Source organism: Protobothrops mucrosquamatus, unplaced genomic scaffold (assembly GCF_001527695.2).
Source record: "Protobothrops mucrosquamatus isolate PMUCROS unplaced genomic scaffold, P.Mucros_1.0 scaffold2221, whole genome shotgun sequence".
Taxonomy (NCBI): Eukaryota; Metazoa; Chordata; class Lepidosauria; order Squamata; family Viperidae; genus Protobothrops; species Protobothrops mucrosquamatus.
In genome coordinates this window covers 61,804-84,256 of record NW_015388312.1, presented here as the reverse complement: position 1 = coordinate 84,256, position 22,453 = coordinate 61,804, and the positions used below count along the sequence as shown (strand labels likewise).

At 37.3% G+C, this 22,453-nt stretch overlaps 2 protein-coding genes across 2 annotated transcripts in view; both read right to left on the bottom strand.

Moving 5' to 3' along the window:
• NUP133 (nucleoporin 133) overlaps positions 1-429 on the bottom strand; it is a 35,497-nt gene extending 35,068 nt beyond the window's left edge. Inside the window, exon 1 of the mRNA XM_015824401.2 lies at positions 232-429. Within this exon, the coding sequence (XP_015679887.2) occupies positions 232-407 (176 nt within the window). The 5' untranslated portion in view covers positions 408-429. The remainder of the gene's footprint in view (positions 1-231) is intronic.
• Positions 430-3,644: 3,215 nt separating this feature from the next.
• ABCB10 (ATP binding cassette subfamily B member 10) lies at positions 3,645-21,068 on the bottom strand (the record flags this gene model as incomplete). Its single annotated transcript, XM_029285771.1, has 12 exons — positions 3,645-6,012; positions 8,034-8,068; positions 8,856-8,899; positions 9,268-9,448; positions 9,704-9,783; positions 10,312-10,521; positions 12,021-12,116; positions 12,794-12,929; positions 15,594-15,740; positions 16,368-16,502; positions 18,864-19,066; positions 20,864-21,068. Coding segments are annotated over 12 exons (1,725 nt in total), but the record flags the coding sequence as incomplete, so codon positions are not given.
• Positions 21,069-22,453: the final 1,385 nt, after the last annotated feature.

The window sequence follows — 22,453 nt, the reverse complement described above, 5'->3', positions numbered from 1 at the left end:
CCGCCTCAACTGGGACGACCCCAGTAATTGCGATTACCCCCCCCCCCCCACACACACACACAGCGCAATACATATTATTTGCTCTTTTGCTATTAAAGCAGCACTTGTTGTGCCTGAAAACAAGCACGCCGCCTTCCTCTCCAGACGCCCTTTGCAAATCTTTGCATCAATCGCGTGGGGGGGGGGAGGTAGTTAGGCTCCACCCACCGATGGGCGGGGCAGGGTACTCACCGCGTAGAGAGGGAACCGAGGTGTCTCCTCGTTGCTGGCGAGAAGAAGGCTGGGGAAGAAACCGACGGGGTCACCAGCATTTGGCTCTTCTTACCTCCGGGGCGGAGGCTTCTTCGGCCCGAGCCACCGCCGCCGCCGCCTGGAGTGTGAGGCGAGGTGGGAGTGGAAAGAAACATTGTCGCCTCGGTACGAAAACCGAGGGGCCGTTATAAAAAAAAATATAAACCCAACCCTTTCAAGTCTCGTTGCTCTTTTCTCGTAAAGCAAAACTGGCGCATTTAAATGACGTCACATTTCCTCCAAGAGCGGGATTGGCTGAAGATTTTCCGTCCTCCTTGGCTTGGTCCAATCGACCCAGAAAAGCGGGAAGTTCTCTTTTTCTGTGTATGTGTGTGTGTATAGTTTCCAGGTGACGAGCTCTCCCTGGCGTTATGATAATGTATCTATCTGTATTTCCTCGGTTCTTCATTGGACCCACGGACGATTGCGAGAAGCCCAACTTGACCCTCCCAATAAGATAGTCCTCGGTTTACAACAGTTCATTTAGTGACTGTTCAAACTTACAATAGCACTGAAAAAAGTGCTGTGACCTTTTTCCACACTTAACAACTTGCAGCATCCCCATGGTCACAGGATGAAAATCCAGATACTTGGCAACTGACTCGTATTTATTGAGGGTTGCAGGGTCTCCCAGGGTCATGCGATCACCTTTTGCGAACTTCTGACAAGCAAAGTCAATGGAGGAAGCCAGATTCACTTAACTGTGCAAGTAACAGCTGCAGTGATTCACTTAACAACTGTAGCAAGAAAGGTCATAAAATGGGGCAAAATTCACTTAACAAATGTCACACTTAGCAACAGGAATTTTGGGCTCCATTGTGGTCATAAATTGAGACAACCTGTATGTATTTTTTTATTTGATCCATTTCTACAGTCACGCAGACAGTTGTCTGGGAAAGCCAAAGGTGTGTTGCTGCTGATGTAGATAATGGCATAAAGTCTTATGTCCTGGTTGGATCCTTATTTCTTCATTTCCCAGCCACTCCCTGTCTTCTGATTGCCAGCTAGACAAAAGTTCAAAGAGACATTAAATACTTCATCAGCAGTCTACAGCTAATGGATCTTATATCAAAATGATGAAATCTATCCTGATATTCCTGATGTAAATTCCACCCCTTAAGTATCTGCATGCAAGCATCATGACATAAGTTTGAAGGGAGATGAAGTTTGTGTCATGAAGAATATTTTGTCATTCATCCTTCAGTTGCCCAAGACTTTGATTCCTGCTTTTAAATAAATGCTGGAATAAGTAAGCTACTTTACTACAGGTAGTCCATAGTTAACAATAGTAATAGGGACCAGAATTAAGCAATGCAGTTGTAAAGCATGATGTGACAGTGAGCAATGGCAATTCCAGCAATCCCTGGTTAATAGACTGCATAATTACAACTTCTGACTTCCTGATAGCTTCCCCATTGACTCTGCTTGTGGGAAATTGGCAGGAAAAGTTGCAAATAACAATTATGTGCTTGTGGGATGCTGCTATAGTTGGAAATGTAGGCTCGTTGCCAGATACCTGGATCACATTCACATGATGGGGAATGCTATGTGGGTGAGAAGGATGACCAGTTGTAACTACTACTTATTCAATGCTGTCAAGTGAACAAGTGGCAGTTAAACTGAAAACAACTTAAATCTTGCCCATGACCTGAGAACAAGATGAAGGCATAGTTATTGATTGGTTTGACTTGTATCCCACTGCGATTGACTCTTGGCAGCTTACAAAGAATACTAGAATGACGGTTAAAGCATTCACATAAAACAACTATATAAATAACAAAATTAAAAGAAAATTGTAATAACTTAAAATGTGCAATAAATAAAATTAAGGAAATGCTGTCACTTTTCAGTAACTTCCTAAAGGACTATAAGGAGGGGGTGTGCCTGAGCTCCAAAAAGGCTACTCCAAAATAAAGTTATGGGATTATGATAGGAAAAGAATGTTTCCACAATATAAGAGGTGTCTGTGGAGATAATTGGCAAGAATAGCATCATGCTGCAAGCTCTAGCTCTTTTCCCTGTGTTCACATATAAAGAGGGTGGAGCTTATAGCTTGATGCATCTAAATCCTGCAGATACTTTTGCACAGCATGTTTACACTGTGTAGTTGCAAGAAACTGACTTGTAAATCAAAATTATAATTTTAAAATGTGTGGGCTGAGATTGTGAGTCAAACATTTAAAAAAAATCTGGAGATGTTTTCAACATTTCCAAAATTATGGTATGGCCTACAATGCGAGTTTTCAACCATGATGTAAACTCTTAATTGTTTAATGTAACATTTAGTTGAAGAGTGCTCTGAAACCTGTTGACTGCCTTATTAATTTGGCTGGAAGATAACTGCTCTGTAAATTATTTTTTAATAGACCAAATAACCTCACTACATCAGAAGTGGGCACTGCAAGGGTCCAGCAACCAGTCCGCACAAACAAGCAAAGTTCCATCCACAGGATGCAGGCCGTATGCAAAACCACACCCCCTCTGGTCCGCGGAAAAACCTTTCTCCGTGGCACCGGTCCCTGGTGCCCAAAAGGTTGGGGACCTCTGCTGTAATGCACACACTTTTTTTGGGGGGGGGGCTATGTCCACATGCTCCACAGAATTAGGAAATGAAGAACAGCAACATATTATGACCAAGTATATTGTACAAATCCAGCCCATATGGCTAGTTAGGCTCATGGGGGGAATGTGAGTCTAATAAACTGTGTGAATGCTTAATTAACAATTGGAATGTTTTGTACATGCACTCTGAAACCTCAGTTTTCTTGATCATCATTCAACAGTCTTTGGATGTAAAGGGCAAAAGTGAACTTTGGATTTCATTCCCAAACAGTGGACAACCCTCACCATTTCTGAAACATTGGAAAATCAATATAATTCATATTATCTGTCTCAATAACAGTTGTATAATAACATGACATAACTTGACGTATAGCATAATAAAATATCAATTACATCAATGGAATATGTATATTTAAGAGACATGCTTTTGCTCCAAATGATCTATTTTTTATTTTTGCACATCTTCAAATCGGATCTGCTTCGGGTCTGGTCCAATAGAAAGACAGGTTATTGGAAAGTTTGAGGAGAAAAATTGATATTCCCAGGAAAATGGGAAGATAGACCAGAGAATAAGTGCAAGGGAACACTGTCTTTCTTGAAAAATGTTAAGCCTACATATGCCACAACATGCATATGTCATTGTGTTTACATGATGACATTACATGTACTGCACTTTTCATATCAATGTGCTACTGGTACCCTGTATACTATTACTCATTTTAATAATGAGAAAACTTAAGGATAAACAGGATAAAAATAAGAATGGAAAAATGTCATATATAGTTTATTAATACATTTTATTGTTATACAAAATATTACTGACAAGAACTAGGGAACAAAGAGTACAAAAATGTTCTTTATATCAAAATTAGATAAGCTTGCTTTTAGACTGCATTACTAAATACTTCATTATCCCACTGTGTATCCCCTGGGAACCAGGAATTAAGAATGATAAAGAACTGATTCTTTGTAGGACTAAAAAACTATTTTTGTTCTGATCAGTTAAATAACATTAAGACAATTGAGAAAAAAACTACAGAGCCATAAGCATGATGCCAATTATAGCCCTTATGGCCACTTGAATGGAACATAAATCATTACAATTTCAACTTTATGTGTCACTAAATTGGAGGAACCAATGATAATGAAGTCTGTTAGTGAAGAAAAAATCCAGGAGTTTTTCTACAATATTTGAAATTAATGTGAAAATAACCAAATTTCTTCAAAATAATTGATCATCATGATCAGCATCATAATTTGTGAAAATTGTGAAAAGTTTCATTTATATACCAACATTCCAACAATGGAAATGTCATGGAAAGAAAGTTCCGTGAAATTTCCATTTTGTTCTAATCAATAGTATTATATTCATGGGGTCCTTGGTGCTGTCTGAACTTGGTTGTTTGCTTGCAGAAATTTTTTTGGAAAAACTTGGGGACAGCTTTTGGGCATCCAATAGATAAGTTTTCTAATTTCTAATCTAATCTGACTTCAACCCATTGTATATGTGCATTTAGAGCTACATCATTTTTTCCCCTTCTCTCAGTATGATTCATGACTTCAACTTACTTAGAAAATGTAACTATGACATTTTGGAATCAACCTTTGATAAGTTAATTTAGAGAGAAGTCATTATATAAGACAGTACTGTATACCATCATATCAACCGAATATAAAGTGAAATTATGGGAATACGTTTCTTGCAGTTAATATTCTTTGAACACTTATCATATCTTTGGTTTATCTACAATACTTCCATTTTATACATTTATTAGATCATTCAGTGAATTCTAAGTTCAACTCATTGTGTGTTACTGGTGGCACGTTAAGTAATACTATCACTTCCCACTTTCTTACCCATGTTTAGCTGAATACTATTGAAAATATAATATTGATGATCCTTTCCCTCCATCTGTGCATATGGTGCGAAGCAGTATGGGTTCTGTATGAGTAAACTAACTATTTATATATATCAGTAGATTGGCTAGATAGCAACAGACTGACCAGTAATTTGCCAGTAATTAAAATTAATTTTTAAAGTATTGTTGTTTTCCCTTAAAGGGGAAGAGTCCTCAAAGAGAACATGTCTTATGTTTTCTGTGCTACAAAATACTAATCATTTTAAAAAGGGGAAGGGAAAATGGAATAGAGTGGTTTGAAAGACAAAAGACAAACATACATCAAGATACCATCAGCAAAACATAATATGCTGGATAAGTTATTTCTTGATACACAGTCAGGAACCTAAAGAAATCAAATATTTTAACAGCAGATATGTGGTAGAATGTATTTGACTAATAATATTCTTCTTTGCCTTAATGTTGACCAAAACATGAGGGTTTTTGTTTTTGTGAATCCAGTTTGTCTTCATAGTAATGATAAAATTATGAAAATCATAATGATTTAATAGGAAGACAAAGTATGAAAAGATATTTGGGGTGAAAATAAACTAGCTGAAAATTCAAAGTAGGCTGCCAAATCATAAAATTAAATTCTGCAAGCACTCGTGATATATCCATTAATCTAGGGATTAGCAGTATGGTACTTACTGTACTCCCATGTAGATCCTTTACAAAAACTTGTCAAACTTCTTAAATTTCTTTGATTTGGGAAGGAGGTAACCAAGTTATACAACGGCACCTGGGTCTGGAAAGTATATCTATCCCTGCATTAATCACATAGCAACTGTAGAATCTTAAAAACAATACACTCTTGGATTGCACCACAATATAATTACTTAAATGCTTTGAATAAAAAGCTTAAGATAATAAATTTTTGCAAATATCTGAAGTACACTGAAAAATATATACAACACATTTATTGAAACATAATTTAAATTCTTGGAAATATTACATTTTTCTTCCCTAGTTATACCTTTTCATTCCTTTTTTAAAAAAGGATATTTTTCAATTAGATGCAAAATGTTCAATATTTTGGATAAAAGACTGTTTTTTCATTAATTTGCTGAAAAGTCCATTTGGGTTTGCAAGCAGTGTTTCATGCTTTCCACACTCAACTATTCTGCCTTGGTCCAGAACTGCAACAGAATTAGCATTCTGAATGGTGGAGAGTCGATGTGCAATAATAAGAACAGTTCTGCCTTCCATCAGTCGATCCAATGCTTCTTGGACAAGATACTCATTTTCAGCATCCAAAGCACTAATTAATGAATTGAATAAAAAAAGGTTATTCTTCCCATTATTAATCTAAATGCAGAGACTTTACTAGAGCATAACTGCCTGTATAACTTTTTTTCATTTCATTTTCATTTAAAATTTGGATTTTTAAAAAAATATTTAATGGTGTCGGGATTTTTAAACAAAACCAATTATTTTAATTTTTGAGAGATTTGATTTGAACAAAGAGAGCCCAATATTTCACAGATGATGTCCCCAAAACTGAGTTAAGACATTCTCTTTTTTAATCTGCAATTTAAATACCTCATTAGAGCGTAAAGAAGTATTATAGATTCATGAAATAGAAATGACTTAGGGCAGTGGTTCTCAACCTTTTTAATGCCGCGACCCCAACCGGTCGTAAGTCGAGGATTAAACCGGTCGTAAGTCGAGGACTAAACCGGTCGTAAGTCGAGGACTTAAACCGGTCGTAAGTCGAGGACTACCCAACCGGTCGTAAGTCGAGGACTTTCCCTGCCCGGGAGTGCCGCACATGCGTGGTTCCGCCCCCTGCGCCGGCCGAGGCGTAGCTGGCAAGCGGCAGAGACGGAGCAGGCCGACCACCAGCTGGCCCAGCCCAAGGGAGGTAAGGCACCCGCCGGAAAAGGGGAAAAAAATGGCGGACAAAAAAAATAGCGGACAAAAAAAATGGCGGACAGCCTTGCTTGGCGACCCCCGTGAAATGGTCGATCGACCCCAAATGGGGTCCCGACCCACAGATTGAGAACCACTGACTTAGGGAATCATGACTGTGCTAGCAACAGGGATCCCCAACCCCCGGTCCATGGACCGCTACCGGCCCACGGCATGCCAACAACCAATCCGCACAAAGAAGCAAAGTGCCATCTGTGAGATTCAGGTAGCACACAAAACCACGCACTCTCTGATTCATGGAAAAACCTTTCTCCACGGAATCGGTCCCTGGTGCCCAAAAGGTTGGAGACCTCTGTACTAGCATACTGTGCTGTACAGATACTACTCGTCTTACAATCATTTATTTAGTGAGCGTTCAAAGTTACATTGGCACTGAAAAAAGTGACTTATGACCATGTTTCGCTATTAGAGTGTCCCAATGGTCACATGACCAAAATTCGGACGCTTGGCAACTGGCTTGTATTAATCACAGCTGCAGTGTTCCAGGATAATGCGATTATGTTTTGCCACTTCTGATAAAGTCAGTGGGGAAGCCAGATTCACTTAACAACCATGTTACTAACTTAATAACTGCAGTGATTCACTTAACAGATGTGGCAAGAAAGTTCGTAAAATGGGGCAAAACGTAAAACTGTGTTGCTTAGCAAATGGAAATTTTGGGCTCAATTGTGGTTGTAAGTGGAGGACTACCTGTAGTACATATGCAGTCTTCCAGAAAGCAGGGAAGTCTGTATACTTGTACAAATCCAGCTATAAAGTCTGTTCAATGTACATCTATCCTGAGAATTGTATACTTTGGTTTGGGTCAGATGAAGTAGTTCATCAGCCTGGCCTGCAAATATCCAAACATATTAGAGCACGCTCTTACAAACCCCTTCTATGGAGTTGGCTAGAAGCATTATATGTATGCACAACTTCAAATTCAGGAAAAGACATCTGGAATAGCATTATGTGTGCTTAGGCAGGCACATTTGAAATTCTGGCAGGATGTTCTGACATGGAACAAAATAGCTGCTGTGGGACAGATTCCTATTAATAAAATGGTTGCCCCAGAAGGCATGGCTGGTCACAAAATACCAATTACTGCACAATAACTTTATGAAGTTGTTTACATTTCTTTTGGTATCTAGGATGCTGAAAAACAGAGAGGTATCTGAATAACGGGAGAAAAAAATGGAAGCTATAAAAGAATATTCCATAATGAGGAAAATATGAGCAATGTTTTGTCACAAATTCAATAGTAAAGATACCAGAAAGCCTCAAGGGCGTGGGAGTTGGGTATTAATTTAACAAGGAACAATTTCAACATTGTCCAAGCTACCCATAATTTTCCTAATTTTTATCATTTACCTTGTTGCTTCATCAAGAAGAAGAATTTTGGGATTCTAAAAACAAAATGAGTACAAAAATGTTGAGATTAGAATTTACTTTATGCAGGTTTTTTTTAAAGGAACACCACTTTTATTAGAGGTTTTACTAGACATCAAGAGATGTTTTCTCTAAAGCAGTGATGGCGAACCTTTTAGACACCGAGTGCCCAAAAACTGGCCCCGCCCCTGCTCCATCCCCCGCCCCGCCCCCACCCCGTTCCCCACCCTGCCTGCCTGCAGGGCCACTCACCGCCTCCAGGGCCCGCAGATCGCCCAGGCAGCCCAGCAGCGCCATGGCGGCCACACCCTCTGCCCACGCCCTGCAGCATCAACTGTGCGTGATGGGGCGTGAGGGCAGTCTTGTCTACGCTGCCTGGCTGCCATGTCCTTGGCTGCGCTGCTTCGCGTGGCCACACTCAGTGGCGACTCTCCTCCAGGGGGGCTGCTGGTGAGGGGGTCATGGGGGGAGGTGAGCCTGGGGCAACGGCACGTGTGCCCACAGAGAGGGCTCCAAGTGCCGCCTCTAGCACGTGTGCCATAGGTTCACCACCACTGCTCTAAAGCAATAGTAACAAATTACTGAACTATTTTGTCACAAAATATAAGAAAGGGAGGAGGGAGGGAGGCAGAGAGAGAAAGAAGAAAAAGAAAAAAGAAGAAAAAGAAAAAGAAAGAAAGAAAGAAAGAAAGAAAGAAAGAAAGAAAGAAAGAAAGAAAAAGAAAATCAAGCTAGAAAAGACTTATCTTTTCAAAGCCTTTTTCTTTTATGTAAAAGCTTGATCAAACCTTTTTAAAGGCTTACCTTCAGAAGAGCTCGAGCAATTGCAATTCGCTGCTTCTGCCCACCTAAAATAAAAAAAAAATATTGTATGCATTTTATGTATAATTATTTATGGTGGTTTTTTTTAAAGGACTCTGCCATTCAAAACAAATGACTCATAGCTTACTTTTTATTTTCTCTCACCTATGGAAAATCGGACTTTTAATGGAGAAAATAATTACTGCACTGCAATTTGACAACAAGATTATTTAAAGTATTTTAATAAAGTTCAAGAGATGACATTGAAATCAGTACAATGAAGCACATGCAGTTCTAAGAAAAGGTATCTAGACCAAAGTTTCTCAATCTTGTCAACTTTAAGACAGGAAAATGTAATTCCTTCTATAACAGCCATGAATTACAAAAATTAGATGTCTAAATGATGTAGTCTTACCAGAGAGAAGAACACCTTTTTCTCCAACTAAGGTATGGAATCCTTGTGGAAAATTTTGGATAAAATTAAAAGCATTTGCAATTTTGGCAACTCTCTCAATTTCTGCAGGAATTACTGTGGATGGGTCCTCTGCACCATAGGCTATGTTTTCAGCAATAGAGCATGAGAACAGAGTGGGTTCCTAATGTATGAAAAAGCATAAGGAATATGGCAACACAGGTACACATATGCCCAGATGAGATTATAAATGAAATAAGTAACATGTGATCATAGAGATTAAAGGGAACACTTTTTGTCATAAACAGTGATCAGTATGATTGCTTTAAAGGGGCATGAGGCAAATTCAAAAGTGGAGGGGCAAAAAAAAATATATCCTGACATCTTTAAAGAAATTAGGATCAGCAAATACTGTAAGAAAACTTTGCTTCTCTTTTACCTGACTTACTGTTCCGATATTAGTCCTGAACCATAGTGGGTTTAGCTGACAGATATCAACCCCATCAACAGTAATACTTCCTTCAATAAATTAAGAGAATGTTAGATAATATATTAGACAACGAGGATGAAGAGAGTAAAAGTATACATAATGACACTCTATCAAATTAGAATTTTTTTTAAAAAAAATATTCTAGGCAAGAACTGATTTCACCTTGCATAGAATAAGTGATTTCTAGAGACACTTCTGTTTCTAATATAAGAAATTATGATTCTAGCACATTCATGTCAAATCCTATCAATTTAGAAAAGTGTAGGAATGGGCAATTTATATATACATTGCCTGAAATATTACCTTAACTGTAAAAATACAAGATGAGTGAAACATAAATATGAATTTGTTGTATATATTACTCCCTTTTCAGGAATGGAAAAGCTCAAGTTATAAAATGACAATGATGCATTTTATCTCAACACCCTTGTAAATAGTCTTCCAACTGATTCTACAAAGATCATACTTTTCCATGAGCAAATTGTGTTTTGATCTCTAATCAGAAATATACCCAGCAACAGATGTTGAAAGGTATACATACAAAGTCATATAAATACCTGAGAGGGGATCATAAAGCCTCAGGAGAAGAGATACAACTGTCGATTTGCCAGATCCACTGGGGCCTACTAGGGCCATGACAGAGCCTGCAGGCATGCTGAGAGAAAAGTCTTGAAAAATCAATGTTTCTGGACGTGTTGGATATGCAAACTTGACATTTTTAAACTCAAGAGCACCTCTGAAAGCATCCTGGCTTAATACTGTTCCCTCTAAATAGACAAACAATCCAAAAATGAAAGTAACATCAATAACATATCATTTGAACACATTTTAGTAAACACAAATCCAACTATTTACATTAAAAAATTACTAAAAGAAAACAAATATGGTCAATATGACACTTGATTAAGATTCTGTAAACTAGAGGTACATGAATCTGGGCATTCTTAAAGATGAGTCATCCAGCAATTTGGGCTTGTCTGCTTATAGAACAAAACATGAATCCCAACTATTGGTACATTCAGAAAATGAAACAGCTCCTTTCCTGGTGCCCCATAGCATAACATTTCTAAGATCTGCCAGTTATGGTCAAATTGGATCCAAAGGCATTTATTCTTACTTCACCCCAGAATTGATAATATACAGGTAGTCCTTGATTTATGGCAATTGGGCCCAAAATTTCTGTTGCTAAGCGAGACATTTAAGTGAGTTTTGCCCCATTTTATGATCTTTTTTGCCACAGTTTTTAAGTGAATCACTGCAGTTGTTAAGTTAGTGACATCGTTTTAAGTGAATTTGGCTTCCCCATTGACTTTGCCTGTCAGAAGGTCGCAAAAAGTGGTCACATGACTCCAGGACACTGCACCTGTCATAAATATGAGTCAGTTGCCAAGCGTTTAAATTTTGATCACATGACAATGGGGATGCTGCAACAATGTTAAGTGTAAAAAAGAGTCATAAATTACTTTTTCAGTGCTGTTGTAACTTCGAACGGTCACTAAATAAACTGTTGAAAGTCGAGGACTACCTGTAACTAGATCAGGTTTTTAATAACAGCAACAAAGTGATCATGATGGAAAATAGGAAACAAAAGGTTCATGATTTATGAAAAAAGGCAGAATGGCACAGCCTATATGTCACAGCTAGAATAGAAATCACTCCTATTCCTGACAAGGGATTATCAAGTCTTAAATCATCTCTTTATGGTATGTATGATGTTATTGATCAGAGTGCTAACTTCACTTCAATTTCTATTCAAATTGTCATAAGTGTGGTGCTTTATTGCATTCTGTATTCTGCTTTATTGCAGCCAGACTAGTTATTGGAAGGTGGTGTTTGTATCTCTCTCTCTGTGTGTGTGTGTGTGTGTGTGTATGTTCCCACTCCACCCTCCAATAACAATAAAATAGCCTTAGAGGGCTGCTGAGGCTATAGCCAATAACATAATGACATTATAGTTATTTTCATCTTGGGAAATTTAGTTTGGACTTTAAACTGTCATAAGATGTGAAAAGTAATTTGTGGAAGTTACAGAAATGTTAACTGTTTAAAAGGCTGGTACTCACAAAGCCTGCACCATAACCAATTTACGTATTCTGTTGTATCAAATGAATATTCTTTGGAATCATTACATTTATGTGTAATTTGCTTACATTCTTTATTAGAATTACTGCTAATTTATGAGAAAGTTAGTTTTTGTTTTACAGTATATTGCATGATGTATGGATATTTTACCATCTTGAACAACTGCAAAATATAAGAACATTACCATTAAAAGGTAGTTGTGGCTTTCGATCAATAAGTTCCCACAGACGCCCTCCTGCTCCCAAACCTTTCATTAAGTCAGTATAAAAAGAGCTTAATCCTAGGAAAGAAAGAAAAAGTACCCCTATTGTTATACAAGTTCAAAAACAGGTATTGCATGTTTGTTAAATAAGCTGTGCCAATCAGTGTTCAAACAGCCAGCTAGTACAGCTAAATAAAGCCTAACCTAAGATTAGGTTGTTTAAGGCAGGAACAGAAATTAGGCAGGGGTTCTGCTTTTCCCCCTTCATTTTCACCCCTAGCAACAGAGAAAGTAAGCACTATTTATCTGCTTCCTTTTCCTTTTAATAAAGAAGATCCATAAAATGGCTGGCAGAATGTCTCTGAGTAGATTATCTCTCACATTCATCAGAGCTGGAATTTGTTAACCATTCTCAACTGTGATAACTTTAAGATTCCCCAGCATCTAGCTGGGGAATTGTGGGAGTTGAAGTCCACACATCTTAAAATTGCCAAGGTTGAGAAACATTGGGTTGGATGAATGCTCTTGCTGATCCCTGAGCACTTTAGCCTCTGAAGAACTGTTTAGTTAGTTTGGTGCAACAAGAGCTGTTCTGTAAAGAGAGGTTAACATAGGACAGACAAGCTAGCAATTTTGGGAAATGTACTTGATGTATCTACAGAAAGGGAAATTGGAGAAGGCTGATCTTTTGGCCTTCGGATCCGACATCTTGTCTATCTATTTTTTTAAAAAAAATATTTTTAAGAATATATTACCTCTAATGCTTATGCCAACCCAGAAAGCGTACATTAAGAAAGAAGACAGTTCACCAACAGTCAAATGGGCACCACCCATCAGTAATCCTCCTTTGTAGAGAACAAAAAGCACAATCAAATTGCCCGATAACCCCGTCTGTAAAGAAAGAAAAGGGAAAAGTGCTGATTTCAGAATTTAATGTAATTCTTTAGATTTATGGATGAATATTGCGAGAGAGGGAAGAACAGGCAATCCCTGATCTTTGCCTAAAAGAAGATCAAGAAATCTATTGTAATAGTACTCTTATAAATACTCTTAGTATTTATAATTCCATAATTAAAAACACCAATCCTTTAATACAGATTATTTTAGAGATTTGGGGGCACTTTTATATGGCTACCATTTTCAACATCTGATCCGGAATCCAGTTTCAAATGCACCTAGGAATGCTTTGATTATTTTTTAGTTCTACTCAGATTTTAAAGGCTACCATCATAGGTGTATTTTACATGGTTGTAAGCTTACAGAATTCTAGAAGCACCAGCCAACCAGTGTTTTTAACTTTCTGGCCAATAGCTCAGCCCAGAGAATATCAGCCAATTAATGATCACTAGCTAGCTAGTCACGAAGTGCTTCATCCCACCATCACCCTCAGATTCATAGCTAAACACATGCAGCATCTCACAATAAAACAGGAAGAACTGCTTGTGTGTGTCTTGTGTTTCTGTGCTCACCTGGGTGGTAAATTTCACTGCCTTTAAAACTTAATGAAGGGTTCAAGGGCGATAAGAACATTGAATATGAGAAAGACCATTTCTTGGTAATCTCAAAAATAGATCTTGGGGGAAAATAAGGGACATGGAAGGAACGAGGTAGAAAAAAAACCCAGCACAGTAGTTCAAGTAGACTGATTGCAGGAAGAACAAATGGAAATACTATATGAAAAAGAATTTGAATAAAACAGGAGAATAAATGGAATGTGCATATAAGAACTGAGGGTGTAGAAGCTGTTTAAAACAATCTGGAAATAATTTAAAAGTATAGTAGAAATATATGGAGTATATTAATGTGGCATATGAAAAAGGATGCTTAGCACAATGATGGTAAAAGAAACTGGATGAGGAAAAATGCAAATAGGAAAATTCCTGCAAAGAATGATGAGAGAAACACATTTTGTAATGTGTACAGAGAGAAAAAAAGATAGTTGCAAAGAGAGCAAGGAGTGATTAACATTAAATAAGACAAATAAAACGCACAGCAATTTTAATGGATATTTCAGAAGTGGATGAAGAGGGCTAAACAAAGAATCTCTACCAGAGTGATAGATAAAATGATCTGGGATGTTACTGAAACGAGGAAATGCTAGTATTTGAAAGATCTCTTATGAGAATGATCAGGGCTTTTTTTTTTCTCATAGAACGCCCAGAACGGAGTTCCGGCACTTTTTTGGGATGGAACCTTGTAGGGTAGGCAAGGCGGGTTGTATGACTTGTGTGAGTTCCGGCACCCTTTTTTTTTTTTTTTTTTTTTACAAAAAAAGCACTGAGAATGACAATGGTATAATGAGCGATGGAACTGAAACTAACAGTATTATTGTCCAAGAAAAAAAATGATGAAAAATGCTATGAGAAAGTTGAAGATGATTAAAATAGCAGGAATATACGGTGTAATGGAATAAATGTTAAAATATGCGGTTTGCTCATAGAGGGGCTGTGCAACATTTTAATTTCTCTGTGAAGACTAAATCAGTACCCGATGTTTGGAAAAAATGTTCCTTTATACAAAGGGAAAAACCCACAAGGCAATTAATTTGGTGGGAAAGTGGCAGGATTCTGACTCAAAGGTTCAACAGATGACAATGACAATTTGGGGGAGTACTGTGAGGCTTTATGCAAGGCAAGGGGTATACAGATGAGACTTTTTTCTGCTTTCCAGGCCATGTAAAAAAGAATATTTGTTTTGTATTTGTTGTTTTAGAGAAAATATATGAGAAACTCAATAGGCTTAAGTTCTGGAATGCTATGTAAATATGGAGATGAAGGTTGGAATGCAGTAAAAGTGATGGTTAAGGCTCCAGACAAGACTCTGGGAGACTGTGAGTTCTAGTCCTACTTTAGGCATGAATCCAGCTGTGATGTCTCTTTGCTTGTTCAATACATCGGTAGCTCAAAACATAAGGAAGGCCTGTGGTGATGGAAAAAGTATGCTTGTCAAGAGCATGAACATATGTATATATTTGTGCACAGACAATGCTGGTTGATTCAAGAAAAATAACATGAGGAATAATAAATAGGTTAGGAGGAAGGGGAAGACTAAAAAAGTTATGGTTAAAAAGAGAGAGGTTAGAGGACAAAAGGCAACATCTGAAGCGGTATACAGATGTGGTAGAAGGCAGATGTTTTGCAAAGATAGAAAGTTATGGAGCGCTACAGTGAAAAACGGTAAATTAATTGTAAATTAATTTCAGTTCTATTTACTTTTCTGCGTAATTTTTTTCTTAACATTTGATTCTTTTGGCTTACCACTTCTTGTCTTTTGCCTGCTCTCTGCATAACTGAGGGAGATGGATGCTTCAAAAATGTGATAAATAAAACAATAAAATAAATAGTGCTGTTACCTAAAAATGGAGTAGCTTCATAAAAATATATTTATAAGCGGTTACTTATAAATATTTCTGTAAACCTATTTAGTACGTTAGTTTATTGGTGGTCATGATAAAAGAATATGCAACTACAGATATATCAAAATGACAATTTAATTGTTCAAGGAAACATTCATCAGAAAAACACAGATGATTCCTCACCTTCTTCATATACTTACTACTCCAAAGAATCCTGCTCGAGCTATTGCTTCCTTTTTGGCCAATTGTAGCACATACTGAATCTTGTTCTCATATTTTTCCATTTCAGTTAACTCATGCCCAAAAGCTCGAACTGTTCTTAAATTTCCAATCCGTTCTTCTGCTAACTGCAGTAAACAAAATGTAAAAATTAAGGGATTTCCCATAAGCCTTCCTGGACTGCCCTCCCTACACATTTTATTAGACTAACAGTGGATCTTTTCTGCTACACTATTTATATAGCCTAGATGCATTTATCACCCTATAATACCCTACAAGGCTAGGGAAGAATGTCAATTTTTTTATGTCCATTCACAAACCTGTATTAAAACTGTTTCCGTAATGAGCTATTTCTTTTTAAACCAGCCACAATTAAAACATACTTTCAAAGCATCTTTTATCTAAGAGTGTGCATTTCTAAATACGTTTGGCAGCACATTATAAACAAAGAGAAAGGCAAAATCCTTTTAAAAGGGCAGCTTAATTTGTATTATCATGTTAATCAGATACGGTCAATTCACCTTGGAATTCCCAAAGAACAAATTCTTCAAGCATCTTGAGCTATAAGATACTTTGGAGATGTGATTGTATGAAAAAGAGTACTTCAAATTGGAGAATTACAAGGATGGTTACGCAGGAATGACTTCAGTCAGAACCTAGTGGGAATTTGTTGGGGGATGTGCATGAAAAGAGAAAAGCTCAGAGCAGTTCAGCACTATCTTTCAGCATTCTCATTGGAACAACCGAGAACCTACCTGTGTGGCTTCTGCAAGGGAATCTTGTGTCATTCTAGCCAGTTTTCGTAAATACGTTCCATAAATCACAGCTATGACAGCCAGAGATGGTACTACAGTCAGGACGAATGTAGCAAGTTTGGGAGACACAAAAAACTAGAAGTAAAAAAAAAAAAAGCAGTGATTAATTTTTAAATGCAGTTTACAGAGGCTTTGCTAGATTTATAAATCAAATATTTCAAATACAGGTAGTCCTCTGTTAACAATGGCAATTGGCTGTGGGATTCTGGGAGTTGAAGTCCACATGCCTTAAAATTGTCAAGGTTGAGAAACACTGTTCTAGATGCTGTCGCTAAGCAAACCCGCACCGTTGTTAAGCGAGGATGTCACCTTTTGTGACCTCCTGCCAGCTTCCCCATGGACTTTGCCTATAGGAAGTCAGCAAAGAAGGTTGCAAGTAATGACCCTATGACAATGAAATGTTGTAATTGTGAGCCCGGTGCCAAATGCCCAGATTGTGATCACATGACTAAGGGGGAGCTGCCATGACTGAGGATCAATTGTAAATACCATTTAGCATTGTCACAAGTTCAAATGGTCACTCAATGATTGGTTGGCAAGCAAGGGTCATCTGTATAGGTAGTCCTCCCTTAACTACCAGTCACTTAAAGCAGGGATCCCCAACCACCGGTCCGTGGACTGGCACCAGGCTGCACCAGAAACCGGTCCGAGTAAACAAGCAAACCCCATCCGTGGGATGCAGGCAGCACATGAAACCATGCCCCCTCAGGTCCACAGAAAAACCTCTCTCCACGGAACCGGTCGCTGGTGCTCAAAAGGTTGGGGACCTCTGACTTAAAGACTGTTGGAAGTTATAACAGATTTAAAAACAGTTACTTACAACCTGCCCTCGAAGTTATGACTGCTGCACACATACCCTTCAAACCACAATTTGCAGCGTTTTTGTCAGTTTCTGGTAGGTTTTTTTTTGCCAAGTATGCAGCAAAAATACCCATTCAGGAGAATGGATTTGCTTAATGACCATGTAGTTCACTTAATGACATGATTTGCTTAACAACCACAGTGAAATTGCTTTACAACTGTCATAAAAATGGTCGTAAAATTGAGTCGGGTCACATGGTAAAGTTGGCCTATTTCAATATTTTTTTTTGCATTTTGTTTTAAAGTTTTCATTTCTTAGTCACTGAATTCAATAGTTGTGTTTGATAATTGCTGAATTATTTATCTAAAGTTATGCCATAACTATTATGAGCAATAACAACTATTGTGTAGGATACAGATATCAACATCAGTTCCATTCACTTTTATCATCCAATCTACAATATGCAACTCAAAATAAAAGATAGACTAACATGATACAATGATTTTTTTTTAGCTTTTCTCTTTTCTCTCTACCATCATTCATATAAAGCAAAGCCCTTTAGAGTTTTTTATTGCTAAATATATAAAGCACCTTTAGGGAAAGCAGAGTGGTTAAGTACCAGGCTAAAAACCAAGAACTGTGAGTTCTAGTCCTGCCTTAGGCATGAAAACTGGCTGGATGACTTTGGGCCAGTCCCTCTCTCTCTCTCAGCTCACAACATCAAACTTGGGTGACAAGCTAGTCAGTCAATTCTTCTTGCAACTAATTGGTTGATCTGAAAAAAAAATCACTTGTGGGAAAACCTTAGGGGGAAAAAAAGGACATTTGGAGTTATATGTAATGTAACATTTTTGTTTATTATAGTGCTACTGATGGGAAGCTGCAATGGTATGTATTTTTTTTTTATTATGGAAACTATTAATCTGTAGTATAAATTGAATGCAGTAACTTCTGTCCTTTGAGTTACCTTCTCTTTCCTAACATGTAATTAGATATAGTTCTAATATTTGTATTATATAAAAACCTAGTTCAAGGTATGCACTTAAACCAGGTTGTCTTTGGTTGAAGAATGTCATTACAGCTGGTAAATAATGGTTTATGGCTTAGTGATATTTAGTTATGGTATTTATGTCTCTTTTTTCTGTGAATTCATAGTATGAATGAGACATGCATTCCCTAATTCCCTAGGAATATCATGCAAGGTAGATGCAACTGAAAAAGAAAGACTGGCCTACAGTCATGTAGTAAGTTCAAAACAGGGTCTTCCCTGATCCAAATCCAACCTCTTAACCAACACACCAGTAGATTAGATATTTTTCAGCAAAGCATTGTTAAAATAGCTCCTCAATGCAATGTGCAGACCTAGTTATTTAATTTATCACCTATCTATTCTAACACAGTAAAGTAGGGGGTCTTCAAACTTGGCCCTTTAATGACTTGTGGACTTCAACTCCCAGAATTCCTCAGCCAGGCACGCTGGCTGAGGAATTCTGGGAGTTGAAGTCCACAAGTCATAAAAGGGCCAAGTTTGAAGACCCCTGCAGTAAAGGTATGAAGATGGATGATGGCGGTGGGGAAACAGTGTTATACCAAAGGATCTGCAGAAATGGAAGGAGAACAATGCGAACACATACCATCATGCCGATAGCAGCTGAGGCCTGTCCTGCAGCTCTTAACCCATCCGAAAGGTTTTCAGTGACTGAACGGCCCAAGAGAGCTGTGTCTGAAGACAAGCGATTAATCAGCTCTCCAGTGCTGGTTTTGTCAAAAAAACCTACTTCTTGTTTCAAAAGAGAAGAAAATATTGTCGCTCTTAGACGGTTCACAATTCTTTGCCCTAAAACAGTCAAGAAGTATGGCAATTAATAGACAGGATTTTAATATGTTTTAAAAAACCTTAGCCTGAGCATTCACCAAAGTTATTTGCAATAATCCAAGCTTATACTCTGATGTCCTTCAGATCTATTCAGCTGTCCCAACTGTGGGTGATACTATGGGAGCATCTTTTTCCAACTGCCTAAGCAGGATTTCACATTGTATGTGCTCCAACTGTCTGAAACCAAATGTGGATAAGATTATTGCATTCTTCCCTCATCATCATATTCCTCCACCCTTCCTGTTGCTTATTCTGAATTTCAGGACTACAGTACTAGCTGCAGGTTTCTCCAGCCTTGAGGAACCTAGGAATCACAATTCAAAGAGCCTGCATATGGACAGAGCCAATTATTTCAAAGATCTGCTGATAGATCACGTCCATTTGTGTTTAACCAATTCTCCAGCTAGGGTCATTTGACTCTACTACTATTAGAACAGCCACCTCTTGGTGAAGAGATTTTCTTCATCAGTTTCAGTTCTATGGAACAGATTGTCACCAGACCTATGTTTGGAATCAGATCTGTCAAAGTTTAAAAAGCAATAAAAATGCTTCTTTTTCATGGGCTCCTGTGAAACAGATTTAAAATTAAACGAATTTTAACCTATTACCTATATTGAAATGGTTATTATATACCACATACTATTAGTAATGTATTATGTTCCAACTATAATTTTATGTCCGTATTACGCTCAGTTATAAGCTCACAATCAATAAAACTAGCTATTATAGGTAGTCCTGACTTACGACAACTGAGCCCAAAATTTAAGTGAGAATTTGTGAGTTTTGCCCCATTTTACATTTTTTGTCACAGTTGTTAAGTGAATCACTGCAGTTGATATGTTAGTAACCTGATTGTTAAGTGAATCTGGCTTCCCCATTGACTATGCTTGTCAGAAGGTTGCAAAAAGTGATCACATGACCCTGGGATGCTTCAACGGTCATAAGTATGAACTGGTTGCCAAGCATCTGAATTTTGATCACATGATCATAGGGCTGCTGCAAAGGTTGTCACTGAAAAACGGTCTCTTTTTTCAGTGCTGTTGTAACTTTGAATGGTCACTAAATGAACTGTTGTAAGTCAAGGACTACTTGTATACTGTTACTAGATCCTATTTATCAGCATCAAAAAAGAAATGTGTTATATTTATCAGCATCAAGAAAGAAATGAAGGTCCTTGGTGCTTTCTGAGCTTGGTGGTTTTTTTGTAGATATTTCATTACCAAACTAGGTAACATCATCAATGCTAGTTTGGTAACAAAATGTCCGCAAGAAAACAACCAAGCTCAGAGAACACCAAGGATGCCACAGTTCAAATGTGTTGTACAGAAAGGCAGGAAGAGTGAGAGAGAGCTGTATGCATATATGAAATGCTGGATCAAAAAGAAATTTTGGTTAAAAAACAAAACAAAAATTGTTTTGTGCATCTTGGTAACAATTTATGGGACATGATTTTGTGGCAGAAAAAACATTTCAAACTGAGAAGCACTTTCAGTTTGTTCTTGTTTTTTTCTGGTTGTTCCATAGAAATTATGCTGTAATTTCTTTTGGTTTCAATAGCATAATTTCTATGATTGGAAAAAAAATTCAGGTCATGTGTGGATGGCAGGTTACAAATGGCTCACCCTTGTTCTGATAAAAGGAGCAGCCTGTCCATTCATTGGCAGGAAACTCGCTCTGTATCTGGCTCTGTATTTTGAATATCTTATTTATCACTGGCTTATATAACTCACTAAACTATTTATTTTTACATCCAATTACCTGAAATCTGCATGAGGTAGACACGTATTCCATTGGCAGCGGCACCAAGCATAAATATTCCAGATAATAAGGCACAGAGTGTAGATAGGTTCTCTGCAAGTTCACTGGTTGGATTTGTGTAAACGACATCAATAACTTTCCCCAAGAAAAAAGGGGCAGACATAGTGATGACACTGGAAACAGCCAAAAATCCAATAGCAGCTGTGTATGGTTAAGGGGAACAAACATACCGTCTTTTTAGTTATTAATGTAAGTTTTATATTAGCATTTTATGAAATGCTTAAGCTCTTTATAGAAACAATTCAAAGAAATATTTTGAATGTTAACATTATTCTGATGAATTAAATTGAAAATTGTGAATGGTAGCCTTACTGGTTTTTTGCATTAAATGCAAGGTATTTTATAATCTCCTGCTTGTCAATTTAGCATAATCCCAGTTAAGTGTGGTTGTGCGAAGGACTGCATCTTAAAAATTAATAAATATGGCATATTATCAAAATCCAATGCATCAGATACATAGAACAAAACTCCAATTTAGTGATCTAGTTCCCATTAACCTAGTTTACACAATAAGCCACATGTATTTACATTGATGAAAGTCGGAAACCACAATTTATAAAGCTTAATGACTCAGCTGACAATATGCTAAATAAAAATCAAATAAGCCATTATTTGTAATCCAGGTCACTATTTTAAGCAACCTAGCATAACAATTTGAAAGGGCTTCAAACCAAACCCACTTTTGTAAAACTTCCAGTAACTTACCTGTAAATATATAAGGGATCATTTTACAATCCCATATATGTAAACTACATTATGAATGCTACTTACTTTCTATTTACATTTAAATACATTTAAATTATTCACATTAAACTTTGAGTATTTTCAATGTACCCTGCCCCAGTACTGCTGCAAAAATGAAATACTCCATGAACATCCATATTCATTCTTTTATATGCAGCTCTTGAACTATATATGGATTCAAGTTTCATTGCATTCTTAATGCAGCAATTTAATAGAACGGTTTCACCACAACCTCGAAAGAAATTTTTTTTTTTGCAGTGGGTGCAGCTGTGGATATTTTGTAATTTGATTTTGCAATATGGCATAGTATCTAGCACGAAGTATCTTTAGTAATACACCTAAGAAAACCAAATAGTATTATTGTAATGATTGATGGACAAGCATTATATCCAATCAGCAAGAGATTTTGTCAGAAGTCCCAAGAAATACAAGGCAAGACTGGCAATTTGGACATCCAATGGCTTGTGATAATGGTACTAATTTGTGCCAACATAGGTCACAGTGGGAAAATGGTTTGAGCTTTAGTTTACTTCAAAACTCCCAACTCTCTGGATTTGCAAAAATTAGAATCAAAACCTATTTTTCTGGTGCACCATGTGAATATAGCCTGAACGAGGAGGAGAGTTAGCAATTCATATGGATATTACTTATTGTTATTAATAGTACTATTCAGGTAGTATTTATTAAATCATTTTCATATAAATGTTTGGGGGTCAATAAACAATCTGAAATTTCATGTGCTGATAAGCTGAAGAGTTTGGGGATCCTTAGCTGCAGTGTTTCTCA